The 27,500-nt window shown below is 51.4% G+C and overlaps 1 protein-coding gene across 4 annotated transcripts in view; it reads left to right on the top strand.

Annotated features, from left to right (window-relative positions):
* Positions 1-25,616, top strand: part of TOX2 (TOX high mobility group box family member 2) — a 107,041-nt gene extending 81,425 nt beyond the window's left edge. For 3 of the 4 annotated variants that reach the window (XM_053926880.1, XM_045195012.3, XM_024559585.4), the window contains exons 4-9: positions 18,871-19,110; positions 20,620-20,847; positions 21,307-21,387; positions 21,993-22,388; positions 23,079-23,206; positions 24,660-25,616. In XM_053926880.1, the coding sequence (XP_053782855.1) occupies positions 18,871-19,110; positions 20,620-20,847; positions 21,307-21,387; positions 21,993-22,388; positions 23,079-23,206; positions 24,660-24,696 (1,110 nt within the window). In that variant the 3' untranslated portion in view covers positions 24,697-25,616. The remainder of the gene's footprint in view (positions 1-18,870; positions 19,111-20,619; positions 20,848-21,306; positions 21,388-21,992; positions 22,389-23,078; positions 23,207-24,659) is intronic. The other variant, XM_053926881.2, reaches the window with a different exon arrangement.
* The last annotated feature ends 1,884 nt before the right edge of the window (positions 25,617-27,500 follow it).

The following is a 27,500-nucleotide window of genomic DNA, read 5'->3' as shown; positions in this document are numbered from 1 at the left end:
CTTTTACTGGAACATTATGATGTACGAGTGTGAAGTTGAACACAAAAGGGTTTTTTTGTGTGTTTGTTTTTCTATTTTTAATGAACATTATTTTACCTCCACTAACTCTTTTAGGGCACTTTTGTTTTCTTTTGCACGCCCCCCGTTACCCCATGCCTTATGCTTAATTTAGCAGCTATAGTAGTTAAGAACCTGTCAGCGTTTTTTAGTTTAAAAATGGTTTTTGCAAAGGTTTAGAACTCAGTCATAAAAATTCACTCCCTGTTAAAACTCAGGCCGGAGATAAGCCAACACGCAGGCTAGCTCTCTGTGAACAGGCTTACGTGTGTTGAGAGATAAGACTCATAGTTTTCACTAAGAGAAAGGTCGAAAAAGAACAAAATGTGTCCTTTGGAACTCTGGGACGCTGTCACTTTTGAGAACTGTTTGCTCTAAAGTTTGAAGTGTGTTCAAAGGGGGAAAGGAGGGGGCGTGGACATTTATTAAGCTCCTGCTGTGTACAGACATGGTACCATTGCCTCCTTTCAGCCCCCACCCACTGTAGGCACTATTATTATCCCCATTTTTTGGATGCAGAAACTGAGGCTGAAGCCAAGGAATCATCCCAAGGGGGCCTGATATCATGAGGTTTCTCACCACTGTGCTTCACTGCAGGGCATCTCCCCTTTGTGTTATCGCGTTTTGGGTGGGAAATTCTCTGTTGCACGTAGTCCCGTGCATTGCAGGGTGTCTAACGGCATCCCGGGCCTCTACCCGCTATGTGTGGCCTCTAATAGCACGCCCCCTGTCAAAGTCAAAGTTAAAAATCCCTCCAGTCATTGCCAAACATCCCCTGGAAGACAAAACCACCTCTGGTTGGGAACCACTGCCCGCTGCCCCCTCTGCTGAGAAAGCTCGTCCTCCTTGCCAACCCGGTGAGTCTCAGAACCCAGTTCAGAAGTCATCTGCTCTCTGAGGCTGTCTGGATCCTCTGGGCTGGGAGCAGAATGAGGCAAGTGAGATGCTAGTCTTGATCACAAATTTTAAGGGAGTACCTAAAAACTCAGTAATCAAGATAATATTTTCATATACTGTTTTTATAAATTAGTGCTACCACATACACACACACACAAAAAACCCATGATGAACAGTAAATGAAAAATTTAAATAGAGCCTTGGCCGGTGTGACTTAGTGGGTTGGGTGTTGTCCTACAAACCAAGAGGTCACAGGTTCAAATCTCAGTCAGGGCACATGCCTGGGTTGTGAGTTCAGTCCCCTGTCAGGGCACATGCAAGAGGCAACTGATGGATGTTTCTCTCCCTCTCTCTCTCCCTTCCCTCCCCTCTCTCTAGAATCAATAAAAGAAACATATTAAATAGAAATGGGATCAGCCTGAATTTATGACAAGAGTTGGCTGTCCATTTAGATGCCTGTGTGCACTACCAGCCTGGGACAGCCTGAAGGCCAGGTCTGCGCTGTGTGCCTGTCTCTGGCACCGGCACCTAGCAGAGGGCCCGCCTACCAGATAACCCTCAGTGTCTGTTTACGGACTGAATGAATGGGAGACTTGTCCAAGGTCACATAGCGAGAAAAAGGGTAGAGCTAGAACTTGAACTGGGGCCTCTGACTCCAAGCCCAGTGCTCTCTGCACCCTTCAGGCTGTGAAGATGTCCCATGATGCTCACAGCCTTGGGGAGGGGGACAGGTGACAGCAACCATGACTTTAGCTTGGTGCCCACCATGCTCACTTCAGCCTCATAGCCCTCGTGCCGGGCAAGAGCTGGCAGCTCTATGAACGTCTCCAGGAACAGAACTGTGAGGTCAACACCCTGGAGCACTGCCCGTGCTCACTGTGGTCACAGTTTCCTGATCTTGACCTTTGGAGGGCAAGGACCACACCTTGTTTGAGCTCATATCCTCTCGGTGAACTTTTCCCAAAGGAAGGGATGAATTATCTGCACCTGTAATCTGCCAACACTTATTTAGCACTCATTGTGTGCTTGGCATCCCTGTGAACCCATTATATTTGTATCTCATTTAATCCTTCACCCTGAGAAGGAGGTACCATCATCGTTGCCATTTCACGGGTGAGAATCGGAGGCACGGGGCAGTAAACCATGTGGCTACACAACTCTCGTGGTGGCACCAAAATTCAAACCCAGGCAGGCTGTCTACTCAACATCTAGCCTGCACAGCCTTCAAGTGAGTGAGTGAGTGAATGAATGCAAGGGGGTGACCAAGCCAGGATCGGGACCCACTTTATCTGTCTGACTCTGAGTCAAGCCATTTAAGTTCCTAAGTTAACCTTTGCGTGAAGCATATGGTGCTAGTTTGGAATGAGGAATGGATGAGTACTGAGGAACTCGGAAGACAGTCGTAGCAGGGAGGGCTTCCTGGAGGTGGTGGCCTTAGGGCTGGGCCTTAGAAGCCAGGGAACAACAGCAGAAGCCTGAGAGGAGGAAACTGCACACCTGCCTGGACTGTCTTGTTCAGACCCACCCGCCACCGGCCGTTGCTGGGACTCACAGAACAGTTGGTGATGTTTTATGATGGCTTAGGCGCCCTCTGGTGCCCATCCTCTCACCCCCCTGCCAGGCTCCTAGTAGGAGTCCTGACCCTCTGGCTGTGACGGGTGCAAAGGCCAGGCATTTAACTTCCTCCTGGGCAAGATGCCAAGCTTGGCAGAGAGCCTGTCCCTCTGAGACCTGCTCCCAAGTCATGAGGGAGAATTCAGGAAAAATCATGGCTACATTTGTCAGCAGCAGCTTCGATATTACCCAGTATAATGGCTCTTGGCTCTGACTGCATATTCAGTACCATGTTGGGGAAAATGAGCTTTTAATGTACCGCCGGCATTGCTGAGAAACCATCTCTGGCTCCGTGGAGTGTCTGGAGCGCATAAAACTTGAGATCTATTGGAGTCATTTCGCCCCTGCTCTGGCTGGATAATAAAAAGTCCGTCTTGGCGCTCTTTCTCTCATCTTGCGGCTTTGTCCATTTAGAACTCGGCGTCTTCATAAAAGCCAACGAGACAAATAAAACTCATCTAAATGTTAAAGCTCCAGAGGAGACTGGCAATGCGCCAGGGGGGGCAGGAGCATTTCGCAGAGAGGAGTGTCCTCTGGGACATTTTAGCGTGCCAGCTGGGTTGGGCTGTGACCACCTGTGAGGTGGCAGCCTGGTGTCTGAGCCATAGGGCTCCTATTCTGCCATGGTGGGTGGTCTTGGGTGTTGCTGCCCCTCTGTGAGCCTCCAGTGCGATGCTGTCTAACCCACAGGGTGGCTGTGAGAAGCAAACGTGCTAGTGAAATCCTGCTGGTGCTTAGCTTTGCGTAGGGGACGTAGCAGGTGCCTGATGAGTTTGCTGACTGACTGACTGAATGAATGAATGAATGAAAAGTAAATGCTGCCTCTGTGAACACTTCACGAACTGCAGAGTGCTGTTACATCATCGTTGGTGAGTAAGCCAGTGGAGACTCCGAGGCCTATTCTGTCTTATAGCATCGTCCGCCTTTTGTCATCCAACCCTCCCGTTGACTTGGGAGGGACGTGGAACCATTCTCGGTGATGATGTGTGCCTGAGACTCAGAGGGCGAGTGGCTTGTCCAGACATGCATAGCCAGGAAGTTGTGGAGGCAAGATGGGGACCTCATTCTCTTGACCTGAAACATTTCATGCCCTTCTCACGGTACAGAAGCATCTCTCACCCAGCCCCCAGCCCCAGGCCTCTGAACTGGGAGGTGGGACTCTCACCCCCACCCCTCCATCCATTGTGGGGTGGTCAGAGCTCTCACCGACACAGAGTTAGGCAGGAGGAGCAAAAACATTAGTCTCAATGGCTATTTTTCCCAACTCCTGGTAGCAAGGACAAAGGAGAGGAATTTGAGGTGAGTAGTTAGGACCTGTCACTGGGCCCGGTCTGCTGGATGGGGCTGTGGGCCTGGCATGCTGGGGGCCCAAGGACACTGTCCTGGATAAGCCGTTGCTAGTCCTTCCCTGTCACCCCAGGGACTGATGGAGAGACCTGAGGCAGGAAGCCTGGGTTCCCGTCCTGTCCTTGCTACCACTGACAAACTGTGAGGGGCAAGTCACTTTCTTCCCAGCCTCACCTCATCATGCGTTGATTGGACACGGCCCAGATTTCCAGCGGGAGTTGTGGAGATGAAGGGAGAAAGGTCTCCAGGGCATTTCGAAGATGAGCCCTGCAGGGGGTGGCTGTCACTGGGTGGCAGAACAGAGCCACAGGCCAGCAGAGAGCCCAGTGGGTTGGGAGGGAGTGCACTGGGGCCAGACAGCTCCATGTGTAACCAGCTGCGTGACCTCGGCCAAGCCACTTAATCTCTCTGTGCCACAGTTTCCTCACAGCGCAGTGGCGAGGAGTAAATGAAATATTCCAAATGGTATTCAGATCCGCGCAAGAGGGAGGTTGGCCTGGTCCCACCGGGAGCTCTCAAGCATGAATTAGACCACAGCGTGGCTGGCATTGGTACCCCAGTGTGAGCTGGGAGTCAGTCGTGGGTGACAGGCTGGGTTGGGAGTGTGGCTCCTGCATAACTCTCTAGGCAAGACAGCTCCCATTGGCCAAGGGCAGTTCTTAGAGGAGGAGGCAGCTACAAGCCTTTGACAGCCAGCCCTCCCAGGAATTGGTCTGGGTGGGGAGCTTGGCGGTCTCAGCCTCATCGGTGCCTAAAATGAGGTCCTAAGGCCAGCAGGATCAGCGTCACCTGGGAATTTGGGACTGACGCAAGTTCTTATGCCCCACCCTAGACTCTCACCCAGTGTTTAACCTGGGCCCCAGGGCATTCTCGCCCTGCTCAGGTCTGCTGGGTAGCCAGTCGCCCTCAGCGGAGCCCTGAATTCTCCAATGTCTTCAGGACACATGGAGCAGTGCCTTGGGTTTCTGTTTGCCTTGCGGATTTCATCACACCTGCGATACTTGCCAATCTTTCCCCCAGAGAAACCAGAGAGTCCACACCTCTGCCAGTGCTTCCTGACTCTTCCCAGCCCCTCATGCCTCCCATTGGCTCAGGCTTTGAAACAGCCTGGCTTGGGGACTGCCCCCAGCCCATGATGAGAAGGGCGCCAGGCCAGATGTCCCTAAATTGCAGAATATCTCGTCCTTGTGAAGGGTCATGGGTAATCGTGCACCAAGGGCCTAGGCAGAGTTGGAAACAGTATGATGGAAGAAAAGAAAGGTCACCCAGAACAGGGAGGATCGTGGGGATCTCTGCCTGCCTGCAAAGTGTGTGGCCCCCACCTGACAATGGGTGCCCAAAGGGTCAGCCTGAGATGGTCACTCCCTGTCCCACAGGGCTCCTCTTCTCCCTTGGGAACCTGTACCTCAGGCCCCCAGGCCCTTGCACATGAGACAGCTCTTCCCTGCTCCCTTTCGTCCTCCTCAGGACCTGGACGTGGTCTTCCTTGCTAGGAGAAGCGGATCACTGGTAACTCCCGCCAGCAAACTAGCCGCGCCCTTCTGCTATTTTCCACCATTAGGACCTGATCGCACTGCACTGGAACTGTGTCTTCCCATAACCCCCTGCCAAATGATTCCCAAACGTGGTGGGACCCTGTTCACTGTGCCCAGCACATGGCAGAAGGCTGCCATCCAATCAGTATCCACGGCGCGAGTGACCAGTGTCCAACCAATGACAGGCTTGACTGCAACCATGGCCCCTCCCTTCATGAGGGCTCTCACATCAGGTCTCTGTGCCCACTGCCCTGCTGAGAGGGGTCAGCGCTTTGCCAGCATCGATGTCACTGGCACTGGACTTTGAGAGGCCTGAGCTCCTCTAGCTACTTGCCATGCTCGGCATGTTATCTGCCCCTCTGAACTGCAGTTTCCTTATGTGTAAAACAGACATGTGAGTAATCCTTATGGGGTGGTTCTGAAAATTAAACGCTATGATGCTTACAACATGCTCAGCATGGTAGCCACAGCGATGCGATCATTTGTCTCTAAGCACTTCGTGTATGAGCTGCCTTTGTTTTGCTTCCCCGTCCACCCACGTGGAGAACTCTGTATGCGCGCTAGTTTCCCCAAGAAATCCACCTGCCAAAGTATTGGTGGACGAGGTCAATTCCCTGGGGGCCTTAGGGGGTGCCACCACAGACAGGGCCCCTTTTGGGCACACGGACTGTGATGCATTTCCCTAGTCCGTGGTCACATACGTGTACCCAAGGCCGTATTAATCTGCAGTAGCACACCCAGTACAGTAGCTGGACTTGTTAATCATTCCCCTTGTGGCTGCTCTTTTCTTTCACTCTGCCCGACTTCCACGGGGCACTTGTGAATTTTTACTGATTTAGCATAGCTCTTTGTATATGAAGAATACTATCCCTTTTGTCATATACATTGTAAATATTTATTCTCAGTTTATCTCCTTCTCATGTGGTTAATGGGTTTTCTTTTTTAAATTTTTAAACCTTTTCCACATTTTCTAACTACCTAAATTTATGTTCTTTTTTATGGTTTCCACCTTCAGTGGGAAACTTAGAAAACCCTCCTTCAACAGAATATCACATTGGTCCTAATGTTATTTTTTCAAATGCTGAGTGGTCACCAATATCATTTATGTAAAATTCGTCAGTTCTCCCACGGACTTACTCTGTTACTGAGTAGGTATGCTACAAAATATCCTTGAAACTGTATGGGTTTTCTTCTGCATCCCATTATTTTATCTGTCTTTTCTCATGTCCTTACTGCACTTTCTAAATTCCTCTGGCTTTGAAGTATGTTTTAATGCAATACAATTTTTCAAAGTTCTTGCCTTCAACTCTTTCCTCACAAATCTTACTCATTTCTTCTTCCAGATGAATTTTTAAGTCACTTTGACAAAACCCTTACTTCTTTATATTGGAATTTCATTAAATCCACAATATAAAATGATTTTGTATCATTATACTAGTGATTTGTCCCATTCAGAAACACAAGGTGACTCTCCACTTATTTAAATTAGTTTACCTCTCCTTATAGTTACCTCTCCATATAGTTAATATGGTCCAACATATTTTTAATAAATTTTATTTCTTAGAATTTCATGTTTTTGCATTGCTTTATGGTTAGAACTTTCCAACTGTGCTTGTTAACATTTTGTGGGTAAATAAGAAATCAGTGTATTTCTCACACTTACTTTTATCTGACTGCCTCAAATTCTAACTGTTTGAGGTTTGGGGGGCTCCTAGAAATGCTGTCACTTCTGTAAAGAAGATGCGTTCCAGTGGTTGTGACTCGTTTCTTATTGTTCCGTTGGGTGGGACTTCCACTAAACAGTGATGACCAGTTGCCCGTGACCTTTGCTTCTCCCCCTGTTCAATAGGAATCAGATTCACTTGTGGCATGAAGTCAGTTTTCTTCAGCATACTTAAAAATTTTTTTTAATCTTCCAGTTTACTTATAATTTTTGTTGAGTTTTACCAAATGCTTATTAAATCTGTATTGAGCTGACTATACAGTTTTTCTTCTTTAATATATTAAAGTGATGGATTTTAATAAAAGATTCCCCAGTATTAATATATTCCACTTGGTTATGGTATACACATATACTACATATTGCAACATACACACATGTATATACTTTTAATATGAGGCTGGATTTGATGAACTATTAGTTAATTTCATATTTTTCTTTTTTATTTTTATAGTGAAATGGATCTGTAGTTTTCTCTTTATAAGATAGCTTTCTCATAATTCTGTATCAAAATCCAGATTGCACTCTAATCTATACAACCGTTATACAGATTATACCGTCTTCATAAACTGAGGAGTTTATTACACTGAGATCCATGTTATTGCCGTTGAAATGTATTTAGTATTATCTTGTAATATTTATAGGCTGATGCCCCATTCATAGTCCTAAAGTCACATAATTTCTCTCTGTTTTCACGTTTATCTTTGCCAGAGTGTCTTCCAGGTTATTGGTTTACCTACTTTGTTTCACTAATTTCATTCAGGGAACCAGACATCAGAGTTACGTTTCAATCCTATCACTTTCCTTTTTTCTTAATTTAGTCATCTCTCCTTTTATGTTTATTAATCTCTTTCTGTAGTTGTTTAAAATTTTTATTTTAGATTCTTTAGCTCATTTACTTTTAATGTTTATTGTTTAATAATAAAAAGTTTATGGTTGTACATCTTTTCTGAGTATGGCTTTCGCTGTATTCTATAAATTTGGAAATGAAGTGTTCTTCCATCTTTCACTTTTTCTTCCAAAAACATATGTTATTGATTTTTCTAAAAATGGCATATGTTCGTTGTAAAAAAAAAAATTAAACACAAGCAAATACAAAGAAGAAATAAAAGATCGTTAAAACTGACCGCCCACAATAACTAGGATTAACCTAACCATTTGCTAAGCGTCTTGGCAGTCCTATCTGTGCCTTATACACACATAATTTACATACAGGACCATAATGTGGCGCCTTTTCCTGTGCTTTCTAGTCTGTTCTAGACCTGCCAAGTTTCTGCAACAGTCCATATTGGATGGACATTTGTGCCCATAATTATAGGTCATACCCTTATTTTTAGAGTCTGCATAACATTCCGTTGTCACAATGAATGATTCGTGGTACATGTAACCAGTGTTCTGTTGACAGACATTGAGGCTGTTTCTGGTCTTCCTCTGTTATAAAACTCCCTTGGGATGGGTTCCTGAAGAGTTGTGAAAGTGATTTTTTGAGGATGGGGTGTCAGGGGAGGGAGGAGAGGCGAGCTCTACCCTGGGCAAGCTGCTTACCTCTGAGCCTCAGCCTTCTCAGCTGTGAGAGTGGCAGGCACCCCAGTGCCTCGTAGGACGGGCATGAGAATCCATGAGGAGCTACTTGTGGAGCCTTCGAAACAATTCACAGCTTGCAGGGGTCCTGAAGCTCACAGCCATGGAGGAGTCGGAGCTCTGGTTTTTAAGGGTGGTCTCAGCCTGGATTCTAAAACGGCCTGTTGCCCCGGACAGCCCCACCTGCTCTGGCAACATCTGGCCGCTGCCCTTAAGTGGCTGGACCGCATGGAATGCCTGGCTTCCTCTGCGTTGCTAGCATTGTCTCAGAGCCCCTTGTCCCCAGCCCCCTGCACCAATTAACTTGCGGCAGATTAGGCAGCGGGAACCACCTCAGAACTCCGAATCCTGTCTGTGTCTTGGATCCACTGTGTGACCTCAGGCCAGTCCTTGACCTCTCTGGGCCTCCCCTCCCTGGACCCTCCCAGCCCGGTCACCCGCAGCTCTTCCAAGAAAGGATGTTGGACATTTGCCTGTAGCCTCCGACCTTCTCCTGGGCACTGCAACCTCAGCTTAACGGGGGCTTCAACAGGCAAGGCTTTCCTCTGGAGCTCATAAAAACATGTAAACACGGGTGAGGATACAAAATATTGAGCGTCAGGGCAGTAAAACACACCAGTGTTTGTTGTATTAATTGAATATGCATGAGCTGACTGTTTAAATTACAGTTCACAACTGTTGCAGGGCCTGATGAATAATTTAAATGAGGGTGGCCAAAGAGATTTCAACACCGCATTAGCCAACTGCTCAGGATCAGCCACAGAGAATTTATAATTAGCCTGGAATATCCTATAATAAATTCCTTGGAAAGATGGTTTTAATTAGCATGTGTGCTAATTCAGAATGGGGAATGCTAAGCGTTAGGGGGGAGGGGGTGAGTAACCCTTCCCTTTCCTTGTGTCTCCCTCTCAAGTGGGGGTCCCAGCACCTGCCAGGAACCTCTGAGCCACGCTGAGCTTGCCTCCTCAACTGTCCCCAACCCAGGCCCATTGTCCCATCCCAGCTCGGACATCCCCGTCACCATCTGGGCTGGTGCGGAAGTCTCTGACCTGGTCTCCCTGCTTCTGTCTTCCCCCTCTGGCCCATTCACAAGCTGGTTCATTCCCACGCAGCAGCCAGGAGGCTTTCTGAAACGCAAACCTTCCTCCACTTCTGGCCCGTGTGGAGCCCCTCAAAGTGAGGAAGCCCAGAAGATGGAGCGGCTAGTCGAGGACATTCAGGTCCCCAGAGGCACATCAGGACCCACCAGCTTCAGCCCATCTCTAGGCATATGAGGACGGGAGAGGCATCCTTGGCAGAAGGAATGGCTAAAGCAAAGGCAAAGAGGCAGGCACAGGCAGACGGGCACCACCAGTGAGGAGCGGGAGGAGGAGAGGCTGGGAGGAGGCAGGAGCCTGGCCATGCCACACTTCAAAGGCTTGGAGTTGGGCCAGGGTTGGAGCTGGTGTGGGGCGGTGCAGGTCCTATTTAGGAGCTCAAATCCATGGGCTTGGCCTGGAGCTTGGGAAGGTTGCCCCTCTGGAGCCCAGAGCTCCCAGGTCTACCTGGCTCATTCCTTTGACATTTACTGAGTGCCCTCTGTGTGCCAGGTGTGGGGCTGGACACCAGGGAAATGGCCCTGAGCAAAACGGGTCCTCTCCTTCACGGGTGGAGCACACAACCAGAACCATTCACACAGGAGGGCGAATGTACAATTGCAATTAAAACAAGGTCAATAAAAATAATCATAACAAGGTACCATGGGAGGCAATAACTGGGGACCCTGGTTTAGGTAGGAGTGCCAGCACAGGCTTTCTGGAGGTGGTGACATTTGAGCTGAGTTCTGAAAAGTGAGTAGGGGTCTAGGAGAGCCCCTGGCAGTGGCCTTGGGTGGGGCACTAGGCTGGTAATAGAAAAGAGGGGCCTGGGTATGGGGAGCTAGAGGAGAAATAACCCCCTCTCTGAACCCAAACCCTGGCTCTGGCACTTGAAGGTGCACTGGAGCCAGACACCAAGTTTCCAGGCTTCATTTCATCAGGATTCATTCCTCTACTGTTTCGGTTTTTCTATCAACATTTATTGAGCCCCTGCTCTGAGCTGATCACAGTCCCTGATCCCTGGGGCTTCAGTTCCAGGGAGGTAGGCAGACAAACAGTGAGGTTCCCGGTGCTTTGTCATGGTTTCTGTCAAACGGTCCCCAAGAGTTCAGCAGTAGTCACAACAGGACAGATAGGCTGTGCCAACTCCCTGTGCAGTGATAACAACCGTTCCTTCTGGGCACTCTGTCCCTGCGGGCGGCCCAGCCCCTGCCGCCCCCGCCGTCCCTGCTGCCCCTCAGACTCTGGGGCCAGGCAGGCAGGCCTGGGGCTGGGACCCTGGCACTGGTCCAGATGAGCTGCAGACAGGGAGCAATGGGCTTCACCTCTCTGAGACGCTGTTTGCTCATCTGTAAGGTGGAAGAACAGCAACAACCTCCCAGGACTGTGGACAAGATTGCTTGAGGTCAAAGCTGAGAACGTGGCCTGTGAGAGCCTACCCACGCTGCGTCCCATTGGGTCTGCAGTTAAGGTCCCCATGGGGGTGTGACTGACACAGGAACACCCACCCTGCACAACTGCACTTTCCCCTTAGCATCTGAATAGGAAGTTATCCTTTGACACCTGCCTGCTGTCCCACCTGTCCCCTCATGGTCCCAGGGGAGCTTCCAGAAGAGGTCATCGACCTGGTCGTGTCTGTATTCCTCCCCTCCCGTTCACTCAGGCCTCTGCCCCCCATCCCCCACCTACCACTATGAAACTGCACCAATCAGGGCCCTGGTGGCCTCCTTGTTGCCAAATCCTTTGGGCACGTGCTGCCTTCATCATACTTGACTGGACCCGCTGGCCACCCCACTTCTTCCTGGAGCTCTTCCTGAGCCTGCTCCCTTGATGTGACTGTGTGACTTTAATGTTCCTGGTGTCCTCCACTGCTCAGACCACCTCTTCCTGGCCCCCTTGCAGGCCCCTCCTGCACCTGTCTCTCTGCTGGATTCCCACTGTTGTGGCTGGGTACGCCTGGGGGCTCCGGGTCAGTTTCCACTGCGTGTCCCCTCCTCCCAGCACCAGACCATGTAATAGACCATTCCCACCTGCAAAGCCCCAGCTCAGCCTCTTCACAGCTGACCACTCCTCCCACCTGGCTGGACATGTCTCTTTGTCCCTGTGACCAGCCTGTGACCATCGTCGGTGATCTGGCGTCCTCCTTGACCACCAGGTCTAAATCCTGACTCTCCCAGGGCAGCTCTCAAGCTCATCTCTTACTTTCCATCTACCTGAATCTCCAACGATGGCTGTGTCACTTCTCACCTGGAAGCTGCCACCTGCCACATAGCAGCCAAGCGGGCCTTTCTAAAATTCAAGTGTCCACTCTGCCTAAAGCCCTTCTGGATTCCCAGTGACCCTCAGGATAAAGTCCAGGTGTCTTCACCTGGCACTCAAGGTCCTGCCCAGCCTGCCTCGTGCCTGGTTCTCTAAGCTCACCCTCCCCCTTCCTCACCCCTGTCTCCTGTCCTCTACGCCAGCCAGACGGAGGCTGGTCTGGATCCCCAGTCTGCATCGGACCACCTCACGGTGGCCTGTGGCTTCCCTTTCAGCACTCATCACCACTGTGACTGCATGGTGACTGCAATGAGCTAGGGAAGGGCCCCGAGGTGGCAGCATGCTTGGTGTCAGGGATAGGAAGGAGGTGAGCGAGCTGGTGTGGAGTGAAGGAGGAGCAGAGGGGGAGAAGGCCAGAGAGGTACCAGGTGTGGGGGCAGGGGGTGGTTCTAGGGTCTGTGGTTTAGTAAGGACTTAGGCTTCTCCTCTTCTCCTCAAAGTGAAGTAGGGAGCTAGTGCAGGCTCTGAGCAGAGAAGTGAGAGCATGCCAGGGATGGGAAGTGTAAGGACCACAGCCCCCACCCCAACCGGAGCAGAAATCTCACACCCTGAGCCAGAATCTCGGTGCAGTGTCCGCAAACCTCTCTTCAAACACGACACCAGCCAGAAGGGGACAAATGGCTTTGCATTTACAGCCTTCCCCACTTCATGTTCATAACAAGATGATCAGCGTAACCAGGAACGGGGCTGCAGCTTTAAAGGATGAATTAGTCCGACGCTTAACTCAATAATTAAAACTGGGATGGCGCTTGGCCTGCAGGGATAATGTACTATTATTATAGTCGTTTGTTTCAATTAAATGCTTGCTGATCTTACACGAGCAGCTGGGCACCTGCACACTGTAACCATTATTCTGAACAAGACATCTCAAATTTCAGGAGGAATTTGTCAGCGCGCAAAGGATATCTTGCCAGGCATGAAAGTTTATTAGAAATACTTACTGACAAGGAGTCCGGACGAGGGACCGCACTGGGGAAGGCTTCCTATTGGCTTTCTTTTTTCTTCTTTTGTGCTAGAATTTTTCTTCCTAAAAGGAAATACTTTTCAAATAGTTGCCTCTTCGAGCCCAGGGAAACCTCAGAGAGCAGTGTACCCCTGGGAAGGTTGTTGTGGGTGGGGAGGGACACCTGGGGTGCAGTGGACTGAATAAGCCCCCCAAGATGTCCCCCACATCCTAATCCCCCGAGCCTACGAGTATGTTACCTTACACAGCAAAAGGGATTTTGCAGATGAGATTAAGTTGAAATCTTGAGACGGGGAGATTATCCTGGGTTATTTGGGTGGGCTCCGTGATGTACCCACAACTCCTACAAGGGGTGTTGGAGAGTCTAACACCTGGAGGAGCTGATGTGATGATGGAAGCAGAGAAGGAAAAGGCTGTGTGATACGGAGCCACGAGAAAAACGTAAGAACAGCATCCATTCCCCCCCCCCCAAAAAAAATACAAGGGGAGAGAGTCGCCCTTGGAGCCCCGTGAGACTGACTTCGGACTTCTGGCCTGCAGAACTGGAGGATAACAAGTTTGTGTTCTTTGAAGCCACTGCTTGTGCTCATGTGTTACAGTGGCCAGAGGAAGGTGACACACAGGGTCTCCGCTGCTCCTCAGAGTCCAGGGACTCTTCCTCGGGCCCTGAGACAACTTTCCCCAGGGGGGTGGTTCTGCTGCGGATCCCAGAACTGCCCACGGCTTCCTCATCTGCCTAAAGCCTGCGGCCAGCCCCTTCACACTGGCAGGCACTGCCCCTCCACCTCGGCCAGACACACGGGCCCTCGGAGTCCTAACAACGTCTGACGGCCCTTTGTCCTACTCCCACTCCTCCTGACACTCCGTCTGTGCCAGGCTGTGATGGGCAGCTTGCAGAGCTCCTCACGCCACTCGTTTTAGGGAGTGTTCTTCAGAGAAACAGAACTGGTGGGATAGACAGACAGATAGACAGATAGGTAGATATTAGAAGGAATTGGCTCATGTGATCACAGAGGCTGAGAAGTCCCAAGATCTCCAGTCAGCAAGCTGGAGATGCAGGAGAGCTGATTCTGCAGTCTGGCCAGAGGGAAGGAGAAGACCAAAGTCCCTGCAGTCTGGCAGAAGAAGTTCCCTCTTACTCAGCTTTTTCATTCTAGTCAAGTCTTCAACTAATTAGCTGAGGCCCACCCACACTGGGGAGGGCAATCTGCTTTGCTCAGTCCGTCAATCCCAATGTTAAACTCATCCAGAAACGCCCTCGCAGACATGCCCAAAATAGTGTTTGACCACGTGTCAGCAACCGTGGCCCAGTCAAGTTGACACGTAAAATTAACCACCCCATTGCCCCAGGCCTCTCTGCCCTTGCATGCGCTCCTGCTCCAGCGAATGCCCTCCACACTCCCACTTGTCTTCTGCAAGCTTCTCCTTCAAGAGTCAGCACAGAGTGTCCTCCCAAGGAAAGGCTTTCTGGCTCTCCGGGCCTCGGAAGGGCCTCTTTCTGCCTGGCCCACGTCCCCGCGAACACCTGTGCTACTGCACTGGTTAAAACTACGGGCGCACCTCTCCCTCTTCCGTCAGACTGCGCACTAAGATCTGGCGCTTTCGGTCTAATCTCGGTCTCCTCCATCGAGCCCAGGGTCTCAGGCCTAAGAGCCCTCGGGGAAGGTTTTTGGAAGGAGTGAGTGAATGAGTAACAGGAGTGGTCTTGGGGACCCGGGAGGATTAGGGAAGTAAAATGACCTGGGGTGGCTCTGATGAGGGCAGGGCAAGGCGGAGGCCCCATCAGGGACGTGAGAAGGAGGCTCGACAGCAGTGGATGCTCAGATTTGGAGGACAGCAGCCAGCTGCCCAATCTCTGTCACCGGTCTGGGCCTTTCTGGTTTTAAAGGGAGGCTGCGGTGGGAGGCGGAGCCATAGCCTGGCTGGTGGCCGCTGGGGCGGGGTGTGGCCAGGGACAGCATACCTGGTGATAGAGTGCCTGAGGACACGGGTGAGGGGCTCAGGCAGACCTTGATTGAATCCCATCTCTGAAGACCTGGGGCATGCTACTTCCCTTTCTGAACCGCAGCTTCCTCCTCGGTAAAATGCTGATAACAAACCCGCCTCCCCCCAACCCCCCCAGTGCCTGAGTGAGAATGAAAGTGGTCAGAGACCAGTGCCCGGCAGACAGAAACTGCCAAGTGAAGGGCAGTGCTTCTATCAGTATTTCTTTCCCTTTAAAAACATTCAGCGGACACAGGAGATGACAATCCATGGCCGTGGGCCAAATCTGGCCCTCTGCTTGTTTGTGTAAATAAAGTCTTATTGGCACACAGCCACACCCATTCATTTATGTATTGCCTACGGGCTGATTTTTGTGTTACAACAGCAGAGTTGAGTAGTTATGACAGAGACCATCTGGCCCCAAAGCCTAAAATACTGTATTTTATATCTGACCCTTTATAGAAGTTTGCCAGTAATTGACTGACTTAAAAAATGTAACCAATGTTTGTGAAACACCCCTGTAATTTTTATTGCCGTTGGAGCTTTCCTGGTTTCCCTCTTCTCTCATATTCCATAAACTTCCATTGTTTGTGACCTCTTCTTGGCCTATTTGAGATTCGGTTCAAGCTCATACCTTCAGCAAGTTCATGAGGGAGTGAAGGAAAGGAAACCTTCCTGTGTCAAACACCTACTATGTGCCGGACTGTGTACCAAGTTATCTCATCCTTGGACCCTCACAGCTGCCCTGGGAGAGCAGGTTCATGACCTTTCACCCGTGTCAGAGCCAGTGAGATCCATGTGGGTGCAGTGAAAAGATAGTCTTGCGAAAGAGCCAGGACTCTGATTTGTTCACTTCCTAGCTGTGTGGCCTTGGGAAAGTCACTTAACCTTTCTGAGTATTGGTGTCTTTATTGTAAAATGGGGGCGGTAATAGTGTTATGTCAAAGATTTCTTCAGGAAGTGCCATAGCATAGTGAGCCTCACTAAATATAATACTGAGTGTTCTTATTACTATTTTTAGCATCTTCTACAAGACAGGGCTGTTACCTCTTAGAATCAGCTACTCTGAGACCGTGGAAGGGATTGTAAAGTGCTGGTCCATGGCGTGATAATTTTCTTACGGGATCTGATCGTGCTGGGAGATTAAGGAGAACTTTCTGGACCCTCTGGAACTGAGGCAGAGGCTTCAATGAGGGAACACAGTGAGCCTCCAGGAGAGACATTCCGGGGCCACCGGCAGAGTGTGAGGGGTGTTCAGTGACATCTCGCCCCTGCCTCGGAGGAAGCAGGCAAGCGTGGGCAGTGCCTGGCGTACAAACCAGTGGGTGGGCAATGAAAACAGCAAACCTACACTTAATGTCTAAGTACCGTTGCGACTGCAGTATGAAACTTAATGCGTCTGTCAAAATGATGATTGAAATAAGTTATTTAACGGAACAAATAATGTGGGATAGAAACCACTGACGGGAGAAAAATTAAAAGCTTATTTTTATTTTTATTTTTTTGCATAAGGACTCAGAGGTATAGTGCAATAGCATAAAAACACTGGATAAAACTTGATCAGCAAAGGAAAGATGTGGGGAGTCAAGGAAGCAAAAACAATAAGCTCAACATCTATGAACAAATACTATCTTTAAAATAAATATGACTGGATTCGTTTTCCTGATTTTTAAACAATATTGTTATACATACTTTGACAACTATTTTCCTCACTTATCCTTATTTATTCTGTCATTTTATTCTGTACTTTCTGTTGTTTTTTGGTTTTTGGTTTTTTTGATTATCTGTGGTGTTTATGCTTTCTTTGCTTGGAGATAAAGGAAACTCGAGAAAAAAAAAATATGCAGACAAGACCGGGTCCCTCCGGCTCATAAGCTCTTCGGAGGCTGTCGATCCCGTGGGGAACGACTGTGTTCTGCCCCAAGTCTGATTCAAAGAAGGAAGCGAGAGAGCCGACAATGCCACATCCGCCGCGGGCCTCACCGATTCTGCCCCCTTTGTTGCTGTGAACACCTCGCATTCCCCCATATTTTCAGGAAAAGAGGCAGCTGGGGAGATTTTCCTACCAGGAGTGGCATCCTCTCCTCCCTTCCTTTTTCCATCCTTTAACAAATATTTTTAAAATGCTGACCTCCTGTGTCCCAGGCGCTACCTAAGACACTCGGAATACAATAGTGAATGAGCCTTCTGCTCAAGGAGGGGAAGAGAGACGATAAACAAACAAAATAACTGCAGCCTGAAAGAAAGATGGGAACCACCTATGATGACAGAAAGCAGTGGTCGGGGGTCAGGATTTTTAGACAAAGTGGTCAGGGGAGGTGGTGTCTCTGCGGAAGTGGCATTCAAGTTAAGACCTGAAAGATGAGGAGCCCTGTGGAGGGAACTGAATTAAAACTACAACTCAGAAGTAAGAGGAAAGCAACAATAATAAATCTTTAAAAATCAGAGAAACAAATCAAGAGAGATTAAAATGATATTGAAGAAATAGAAAACAGAGAAGCAGGAGGGTGAACAAGAAATTTCAGATTTGCCATGGCTGGTGTGGTCAAGTGGATTGAGTGCTGGCCTGCGAACCAAAAGGTCGCCAGTTCGATTCCCAGTCCTGGCATTTGCCTGGGTTTTGCAGGCCAGGTCCCCAGTTGGGAGCGTGTGAGAAACAACCAATCGATGTATCTCTCACACATCAGTGTTTCTCCCTCCCTTCCCTTCTATCTCTGACAAGTAAATAAATAAGTCTTTAAAACATATTCAGATTTGATTCTTTTGAGGAGAAGAAAATATCCCACATCATAAAATAGAAAACCCATGAGCTTGCCTAATGAAGAAAAAGTGAGAGAAAAACACAGATACTTGACATGAGAAATTAGAAAGAGAAAATAACCACAGATGCAGAGAAAATAAAAATAATTGAAAGGATATGCAAAGCGGTACGCCTCGCTGAACAGTGTATCTATAGATGATGTTTAAGTAAAAAGTATGCACCATTCTAAATATGTAGTTAGTATGAGAAATGCCTATATGTAAAAGTCAGCAGCTTTCTTATATTCCAAAAATAACCAGCTAGAAAATATCACAGTGAATAGTTAGTAAGAAAACTACTGAGCTACAGGAAGAAAAATGCAAAACTTTATTATAAGATTTATTTATTCTACGTATTTAACAAACCCTTATACAATATAGGACTTACTATGTGCTAGGCACATTTAATCTTTAACAGTCCTAGAAGGTAGGTTTAACTATTATCTACACATTTCAGATGAAGAACCAAGGCACAGAGAGGTTAAATAACTTGGGTAAAGTCACCCAGTTCAGCTTATAAAGTTCAGCTTATAAGTGACTGAACCAGGATTCAAAACACAGTTGGCTTCCAGCGTCTGTGCTCTTTGCTCTCATGCTGCGTAGTGAATAAAAGCAGAGACATACCGCGTTCCAGGAGGAAAGACTCAGTATTACAAAAGGATCCATTCTCAGCTGGCCTGAGCTCTGCAGCCAGGCCTGGAATCCTGACCGTCTGTCCATGTTGAATGTCAACAGAATGGCAAACTCCCAAGGTGCTGGGTCTCCCCACAGGCGCACTGAACCCTGCAGGGCTTGGAGCGGTGGGGGTCCTCACCTATCAGGGACCCCCGGGGGGAAACCACAGCTCAGAACGAGGGAGCCGTTGTCACCTTCCCGCTTTTCACCGACATGCCCACCCCTGGGCCTTGCAAAGCGCATGTGATGGGGGGGCTGGACGGGGCCTTTCTAACTGAAAAATGCCCTGCCCTCCTCTCTCAGATCCAGGAGATGGTCCACTCGGAGGTTGCTGCCTACGACTCGGGACGCCCAGGGCCCCTGCTGGGCCGCCCAGCAATGCTGGCCACACACATGAGTGCCCTCAGCCAGTCCCAGCTCATCTCTCAGATGGGCCTCCGGAGCGGCCTGGCCCACAGCTCCCCATCGCCCCCAGGGAGCAAGTCGGCGACCCCTTCTCCCTCCAGCTCTACTCAGGAGGAGGAGTCAGAAGCTCATTTCAAGGTAGGTGGGAGAGTGGAGATACAAAGCCTTACTTAGGATGCCCTACCGTCAGGCATGGAATGGCCATCACCTACCTCTAGAGAAGACTCACAGGGTGTGACTGTACCCTTTGCTAGAAAACAAGGAAGAAGAAAATTCTGGAAAAGAATGGAGTCTTATTCCTAAATGGCTAGTGGGTCATTCCAGTGGCATTCATGGCATGGGCAACCTCAAGGGGTCTCGTCTCATGGCCACTGTGGCCTTTTAGGAGAAAATATTCTGACAAAAAGGTGTGGTCCAGCAGAGGGCGCCCCTGGGCAGCACGGACCTCTGTTGGGGCTCTAAAAAGGACCCCTCCGCTGGAGGCAGTGGTGGTCCAGCCTCTTCAATCACAAGTCAGGGTGAGCTGTCCAGCCTCTGACCCTTTCTTGATGCTGACCAAATCTCCCTTTCTGTTGGAGAGCATCTTCTTTAACTGGGACGGAAAACAGAGACCCGGGAGAGCCAGGACATGCTTGTCAGGAATGTCCCCATGAGCTAGTGGCAGAATCAAGTCTTGAGCCCACGCCTCCTGGGCCTCTTTCCTCTTCACGGGGGCCTCCCACCCCTTCCACATGGTGCCCCGCAGAGGCCTGGGCAGTGGCCGCGGTGCCCGCACCATCTAGCAGAGACCCTGACTGGGGTGGGCGCCCCTGAGTCCTGGTCCAGCTCCATCACCACGGTAACTTGGTCTCCACCGTAGACCAGGCAGGGGTGGTTTTTATTTTATTTTTCATTTAGAAAAACACTTCTACAACAGTTCCCGTGAACAGGGAACAGTCCTTAGAACAGGGAACAGTCCTTAGAACAGGGCCAGTGTTCTAAGCACGTAATAAGTACCAGTGCACGTAATCCTGATCACAACTCTCTGGGGTAGGTGCCATTATCCTCTCCCACTGGCAGATGGGGAAACTGAGGCACAGAGCAGTTAACTGACTTTATTCTGATTCATTCTTCATTATTGATCAGGAGATTTTTATACCCCGTAAAGGTTAACTTGGGGAAAAGGTGATAGAGATGTAAATGATTTTTACCTGATTACAAGGCGAATTAATTTTTCCCTGTAGAGATACAAATGACTTGTGTCCAGTAGAAAAGATAAAATTAAGCCCTAAAAGTGATAGCTTTATTACTCTCTAGGGCATTAACCAGTTTCTCTACCTATTTCTTTGGATCGGCTTTACCATTGTGCTGATTGTCATTAATGCGTTAAACGAAAAAGCCCAGGGCTCCTCTCCAGGATGTGTGTGTATGTCTGTCTGTCTTGTCTGCCTGTCCTTTGCCTCCCCTACCTAGGGAGTGGTTACCCCAACAGTGTGGCCGCAGCTGCCCATGTTCCTGGCACGGTCAGTGCCTGTGTGTGAGCAGGGCCTGACCAGTGGGGGGGTAGGCCTGCTGAGGAGAGTTCAGCTCTGCCTGAGGCAGGGGTGGGTCCGCCTTGGCAAGGGTCCCTGGGCGTCTCAGGCTTTCTGACTCCTCTCACCCGGGCAGATGTCGGGAGAGAAGAGACCCTCAGCTGACCCAGGAAAAAAGGCCAAGAACCCAAAGAAGAAGAAGAAGAAGGACCCCAATGAGCCGCAGAAGCCAGTGTCAGCCTACGCGCTCTTCTTCAGAGACACTCAGGCCGCCATCAAGGGGCAGAACCCCAGCGCCACCTTCGGGGATGTGTCCAAAATCGTGGCCTCCATGTGGGACAGCTTGGGAGAGGAGCAGAAGCAGGTGAATCTCCATCCCTTTCTGGGCCATCCCCCCAAAGCTTTGGGGTCCCAGAGCCAGCGACAGACTTGGAAGGTCCAGAACCAGGCCCAGCCTCTGCAATTGGAGGCTCCTGCAGAGGTCTTTACTGGGCTCAGTTTGCCCATCTGTAAGATGGGAAGTGAGGTTCTTTGCGATGCTGCTGTTTTCCAGCTGTGTTCTCCAGCGACTTAACTGTTCTGGGCCTCTGCTTCCTCATTTGTTTGTTAAACGAGAACCATCTTGTCCCCCAGCTCTCAAAGTCTGGGTTCCAGGCCAGAGCGTTCCTATCCCACTGACCATGTGCCTGCGGCCCTGTCTCGGTGGCCTCCCGGGGAAATAGGGAGTAGAAATAGCTCATAGGCAAAGGCCAGTTTGCAGTGGGGTGACCTCCGGCTGACCATGTAACCTCTCCCCAAGCTGCTCACATCTTGGATCTTTCAGGCCTACAAGAGGAAGACCGAAGCAGCGAAAAAGGAATACCTGAAGGCTCTGGCAGCCTACAGGGCTAGCCTGGTTTCCAAGGTAACCCCTGGACTCTAGGCATAGTGGGACCACCGAGGGGCGGAGCAGGCACTTAGGCCCACGGGAAAGGACAGATACTGTGGTCATTTCTCCAGTGCACCTTCTGTGTGCCGGCCTCACACTGGCCTCTTTACATGTATCTTGTTTCATTTCATTCTTCTAACAAGAACTGAAAACTCAGAGAGGTTACGCTTCTTGCCTCAAATTATCCAGCGTGTTAGGTGGCTGTACGAGGAGGCAAACCCAGTCTGGCTGCTCTTCACATTTGGCCTGTGGTCCTGACCGCACTACCTGCCTCCTTCGTCAACACCAGCAGTGAGGAGGCTCAGGGTGGCAGTGGCCAGGCAGCCCCCGTGGGGCAGGGGTGTTGTCCGGGCTGCTACAGAGCACATGGCATCTGGGTTAGACCACAAAGGGCCAGGCTGAGAGGGTGCTGCAAGTCACAGGCACAGCACATGCAAAGGCACAGAGGCTGGGAAGGAGCATGAATAGAGGACCAGGGGCCCTGTCAGCAGGTTGCAGAGCCACCCAGTCTCATAGCCCAGGTTCTGGCTTCACCATCTTCACCCTCTTCTCCGGAGTGACTGGTGTCTGTCTCCTTCCAGAGCTCCCCGGACCAGAGCGAGACCAAGAGCACTCAGGCCAACCCGCCGGCCAAAATGCTGCCGCCCAAACAGCCCATGTACGCCATGCCAGGCCTGGCCTCCTTCCTGACGCCCTCGGACCTGCAGGCCTTCCGCAGCGGGGCCACCCCCGCCAGCCTCGCCCGGACACTGGGCTCCAAGTCACTGCTGCCAGGCCTCAGCGCATCCCCCCCGCCACCACCCTCCTTCCCACTCAGCCCCCCACTGCACCAGCAGCTGCCACTGCCCCCCCACGCCCAGGGCGCCCTCCTCAGCCCACCTGTCAGCATGTCCCCAGCCCCCCAGGCTCCAGTCTTGCCCACTCCCATGGCACTCCAGGTGCAGCTGGCTATGAGCCCTTCACCTCCAGGGCCGCAGGTGAGCAGGGCTGAGTAGGCATGGCCCTTCTGGGACCCCTTGTGGAGAGGGAGGCTGCATGGGGTTTTAAATTCAGTTCCTGCCACTCACTAGCTGTGTGGCCTCAGCCCAGGTGCCTGGCCTCTCTGAGCCTCAGCTACCATGTCAATGAACTGGGTCTGGCACACCTTGTCTGAGACGCCCTGGCTGCAGCAAAGAGTTGACAAGTGCCAGACGGATTGTTCAGATTCTTAGCATATTCCAGGCCCTCCTTCTCTCATCGTCTTTCTGCTGCCGTCCAGCCTGAGGGGCTGTGGCCACTGCGCCTTCTGCTCCGTCAGCCCGGCCCCAGATCTCCCCAGAGCCCTTGAGGCCTGAGCCCACTAATGCTCCCACAGACACTCTTCCAGGACTTACATGAGTCACTCAGCCCAGTAACTCCATTTTACAGACTGGGAAACTGAGTCTCCAAAAAGGAAAAACACTGAAAGCAAACTCTTTCACCCCCTGACGCAGCTAAGACCATATAGAAGTTTTCAAATGGGGAAAAGGAAGAAGCATTCAGGCCCAGTGGAGATTGTGTGTGAGCCAGAAGATGAGGCTTTGTGAACACCTTGGGTGCACGCAGTCCCTGTCCCCCACCCTCACTGCCTGAGACACACACCCCGTTCTCTCTCCTTTGCTCACCTGCCTCCTCCTTCCCCTCGGCAGGACTTCCCTCACATCTCCGAGTTCCCCAGCGGTTCCGGATCCCGCTCTCCTGGCCCATCCAACCCCACGAACGGCGGAGACTGGGACAGCAGTTACCCCAGCGGGGAGTGTGGCATCAGCACTTGTAGGTCGGTCCTCACCCCAGCCACGGTGGCAGCTGGCTAGTCGTGGAATGAGGGGTGGGAAAGAGACGGGATGGATGATTAGGTGAACGTGGGGCCATGTCCACTGCCAGTGCCTGCTGCCCCAGCCCTAGCTGTCGGCCTCCCCGCTCCTCGCCCTGCCAAGCCAACCGGTGACAGTGAGCAAGCAGACATGGCACATGCCCCCGTTCTGACGTGCCTGGGGAGAGGGCAGACTCATCTCAGCAGGGCCTGTCTCCCCCACACCCCGAGCAGGTACAGACACCTCCACTGCAGCCCTCCCCCAAAGTCAGAGTGGGGAGGGGAGGTCTTCAATGGACCATCACAGCATGCCCGAGCCTTCCCTCACAGGGAGCTCAGACCGCAGCAGCGCCCTGTGCTATGCGTTTGTTTCTGAGATGTCACCGATAGAGAACACGTTAGTTTCATGTGTACGGCATAACGATTTGATATGTAGACATATATTGAAGTGATCACCATAATAAGTCCAGTTGACACTGTCCCTACACATAGTTACAGCTTTTTTCCTGGGTGAGAACTGTTAAGATTTACTCTCTTAGTGACTTTCAAATACGCAATACGGTATTGTCAACCACAGTCACTGTGCCGGACGTCACTCCCAAGGACCCATGCATTTTACAGCTGGGAGTTTGTACCTTTTGGCCCCCTCACCATTCTGCCCACCGCCAGCGCCTGCCTCTGGCACCCACCCGTCTGCTCTCTGTGTTTTTGAACTGGGGCTTTTAGTGGTGGTGGGAGGGAGGGGGTCTGTTTAGATTCCACATATAAGCGAGATCATATCATACCTGTGTTTCCCTGTCTGGCTCATTTCACTTAGTATAGTGCCTCCGAGGGTCATCTGTGTTTTCACAAACGCGTGCCCTATTATAAAAACATTTAAAAATCACCCGACGACCTTTAATTCTGTTTGAAATTTACAAAAGAAACACTGACTAAAAACAATTACCTGAGAGGGGGAAGGGAGTGGGTGGAGGTGGAGGAGGATATGGAGGGAATAAATGGTGATGGAAAGAATAAAATAAAACAGAATTTTTAAAAAGGTATTTATACAAATAAATAAGTAAATAAATAAATAAAATTAGCATTTAAAAACTGAAAAAAGAAGAAAATAGTGCCCCGAGGGTGATGGTGGTTAGAAGGACAGACACACTGCTGCCACCTTCTCCTGGCACTGAGGGCAGGGTGGTCCCCCGCTGGGACTCCAGCAGGAGTGTTTGGTTCTGCCTGGGGTGGGGGGAGACAGGGAGGGGCCAGCCCAGCCCGTCATTCATCCTCAGGGGCAGCCGCGCCCAGGGTGGGGGCGAAGGGCCAGTGAGGAGCTCTCCTAGTGCTCCTGGGGCCCAGTGTCCAGGCCCCTGAGAGCCCGCCATGCCTGTGGGGCCACATCAGCTCTGACAGCCCTTCCTCTCTCCCGCAGCCTGCTCCCCCGGGATAAAGCTCTCTACCTCACCTAATCCCGCCTCCCCTCTCCTCCCTGAGGCTGCTGGAGGGGCCCAGAGCAGAAAAGAAGCCTTGGCAGGAAGCAGGGTGCCCACGAAGAGAGATCAGTGACACGCTAATGCCCCACGGCTGAGTCTCTTCCTCGACCTCTCACCAGACTCTGCAGAGGCAGCCCAATGCCCGCCGCCAGCCCAAAGAACCTGCAAGAAACTGCTGCCCCCTGACCTGCTTGCTCCAGGGTTCCTGTGGACCCTGCTTCTCGTCCTGCACACCAAACCCTAAGTCTGGACCTCTGGCCCCAGCCCAGACTCACGTGGGCTGCTCCTCCTGGAGGGGTTGCTTAGCAACGGAAACCCACCCCCAGATGCATGGGGCGGGGGCCAGCCCAGCCACAGGTGTGCAAATGTGGTTTTACAGTGTGAACAAGAGATTATGAAACCTATGAACTGTTGGCTCCGTGTAAGTAGTTGACTACGTGTTTTAGAACTGTGCTGAAGACTTCTGTAAGATTATTTTGTGGGGGAAAGAAGTAGTTTCCTTTAAGGTAAAAAAGCATTTTATATGACCCTTAGCACATGTTTTTTAAGTTTGATCTGAAAGGAGACGAGCGCAAAGCTGGCGGCTGCCAAACCGTCCCACCATCCGCACAGCCGGGACCCGGGCAGTCTCAGCCACACTCGGGGGCTCTTGCTTCTTTTCTCCCCCGCCACCTGCCCGTCTGTTTGAAATGGCCCACGACGACTTCCGTGTATCTGCGAAGAGGACCTGAGGACAGAAGTGCAGCGTTCCGGACAGTGTGCGTGGTGCGGGGTTTGGTTTGGGTTTGGGTTCTTCGTGTTGTCTGCAGCTGTTTCCCGGCCCCGGCAAGCGTCTGGCTCAGTGCCCAGTGCTTCTCTCACACGTCTTTGTAATAAAACTTCTGAAAAGTTGAAAACATGTCTGCCTCTTATTGTGCTTCGTAAGCCGGGGCCAGGCCTCCCAGAGAGTGGCACTGGGGGGTGGCTTTGCCAGGAGAGCGCCCCTGAGGTCACTGGGGTTCAGGTCAAGTCCCACCCACCGCTGGGCTGCCCCTGGGGCTCTGCCAGTGATGGGGCCTCTCTGGCCTCGGTGTTGCCCTCTGTGAAGGAGGAAACAAGGGTGCGAACACTTAGGGTTCTCGTAATGTTTGGAAAGGGCACGACATGGGTGCTGGCCACACAGGGAGTGATACTTTAAAAAAAAAAGGAGTAATAATTTTGTCCCTCTTGACTGTACCTGGAAAAGGTAACAATTTCCTGGTATGGAGGAGCTGGAAGGAGGCTGCCGCGGCCAGGCCCGCGATGCAGCTATTTTGAGGTGACCTAGGAGCCCCCACCTGTCAGGCAGCTCTTGGGGCCTTTGGTCCTCCAACCATGCAACCCCCCCACTTCAGCCCTGGAAGGGGTGTACTTCCTCTGTGAGCAGTTTCCTCACTGGGGGGCATTTTGCAATCTGCTGGGAAAAGAAAGATGAAAACCAAACCAAAAGGCAAAAGCCAACACGCTCTCCTGTTGGGAGCATCGTTCCAACGTGAAGTGTAAATATTTCTTGCGGTGACAATCTCCTTCCCACGAGGAGCTTGTCAGGAGCCCGGTGACAACCCAGACAGTGTGATGCTCGGCCTCAGCTTCCACATTGGAGAAAACTGCATCGCTGGGGTCCCTCCCCACCCCCGAGCAGCCCAAAGTAACAACACATGAGGCCGTGGGTTCCTGCATCAGAGGCAGAGGCCCCTCTGCCACCTGCCCCCCTCAGCTGGCACCAGGAGCTCCGGAGTCCTTTGGAAATGTCACGTGCCAAAGCTGGCCTCTCAGCCACAAGGGACGCTCAGAGACGCCCACGCAGAGTCTAAATACTTTGCCTCGAGATGGCAGGGGATTGCCAAGTGGGTGCCTCCTCTGGCCCCAGAGTGGGGGTAGAGCCAGCAGTCAGTAGGAGGTACAAGAAGGCTGATTTCGGGGCCACAGTGTAAACATCGCCACTGTAGCGGGTGCTGTTGGCTCCTCACCCAGACCCCTTTATCGGCCAATGTCCACCCCCCAGTCCCTGAGTGTTGGCTGTTCACTGTTCACAGCTGCCACTTTGTCCTAGTCATTGCCCTTGACCGGGAGGTGATGCCCCATCCCCCCAGAGCTGCCCCCAACTAGTGACTGAATGAGGGAGCAGCCAGCTCTATGGCACCAAACACACTGCAGAGCTCCCCAGGGTCAGGCTATGGCAGGGCTCCAGCTGCAACAGTGTCCTCGGTCAGCCCCCGCACCCCACCCCCACCCCATTGCCTCCCTGCCCTCTGGCCGCACCCCCTCCCCATAAACCAGGGCTTTCTGGGCCGTCCTGCGATGGCCACAGCCCAAGGAGCCACGCCCGCTGTGAAAGCACCGAGACTTCTGCCACAGATGCCCTGCCTGGCCCCGAAGCTGCTCCCAGAGCTGCCACCCTAGGTTCCATAAGCTTGTCAGGGGCCAGGTACCACTGCCGCCGTGGCCCCCCTGATCTGCCAAGGCCAGGCTGTGGTCTGGGCCCGCCCCACCTGAGGCCACACGGTAGCGCCTGGACCCTAGGCAGAGCACTGACATTGTGAGGGACCTCGGGTCCTGCCTGCGGCCCACGCGCTGTCCACGGAGTCGGCCCAGGGACCAGAACCCCCTGCCCTTCCCGGCCAAAGGGCACCTGCTTCGATTCTCCATCTTGCAGGTCCCCCCACAACCGCACCGGGGTCCTCACGGGAGGCACAGCCGGGCAAAGGCCGAGCTGCCCACCCCAGAAGGAAGGCGTGCGTAGTCCTAACACTGCCCAGCCG

Source organism: Desmodus rotundus, chromosome 6 (genome assembly GCF_022682495.2).
Source record: "Desmodus rotundus isolate HL8 chromosome 6, HLdesRot8A.1, whole genome shotgun sequence".
In the NCBI taxonomy this organism is placed as follows: domain Eukaryota; kingdom Metazoa; phylum Chordata; class Mammalia; order Chiroptera; family Phyllostomidae; genus Desmodus; species Desmodus rotundus.
The sequence above is the reverse complement of the archived record's forward strand: the minus strand, read 5'-3'. Positions and strand labels throughout refer to the sequence as shown.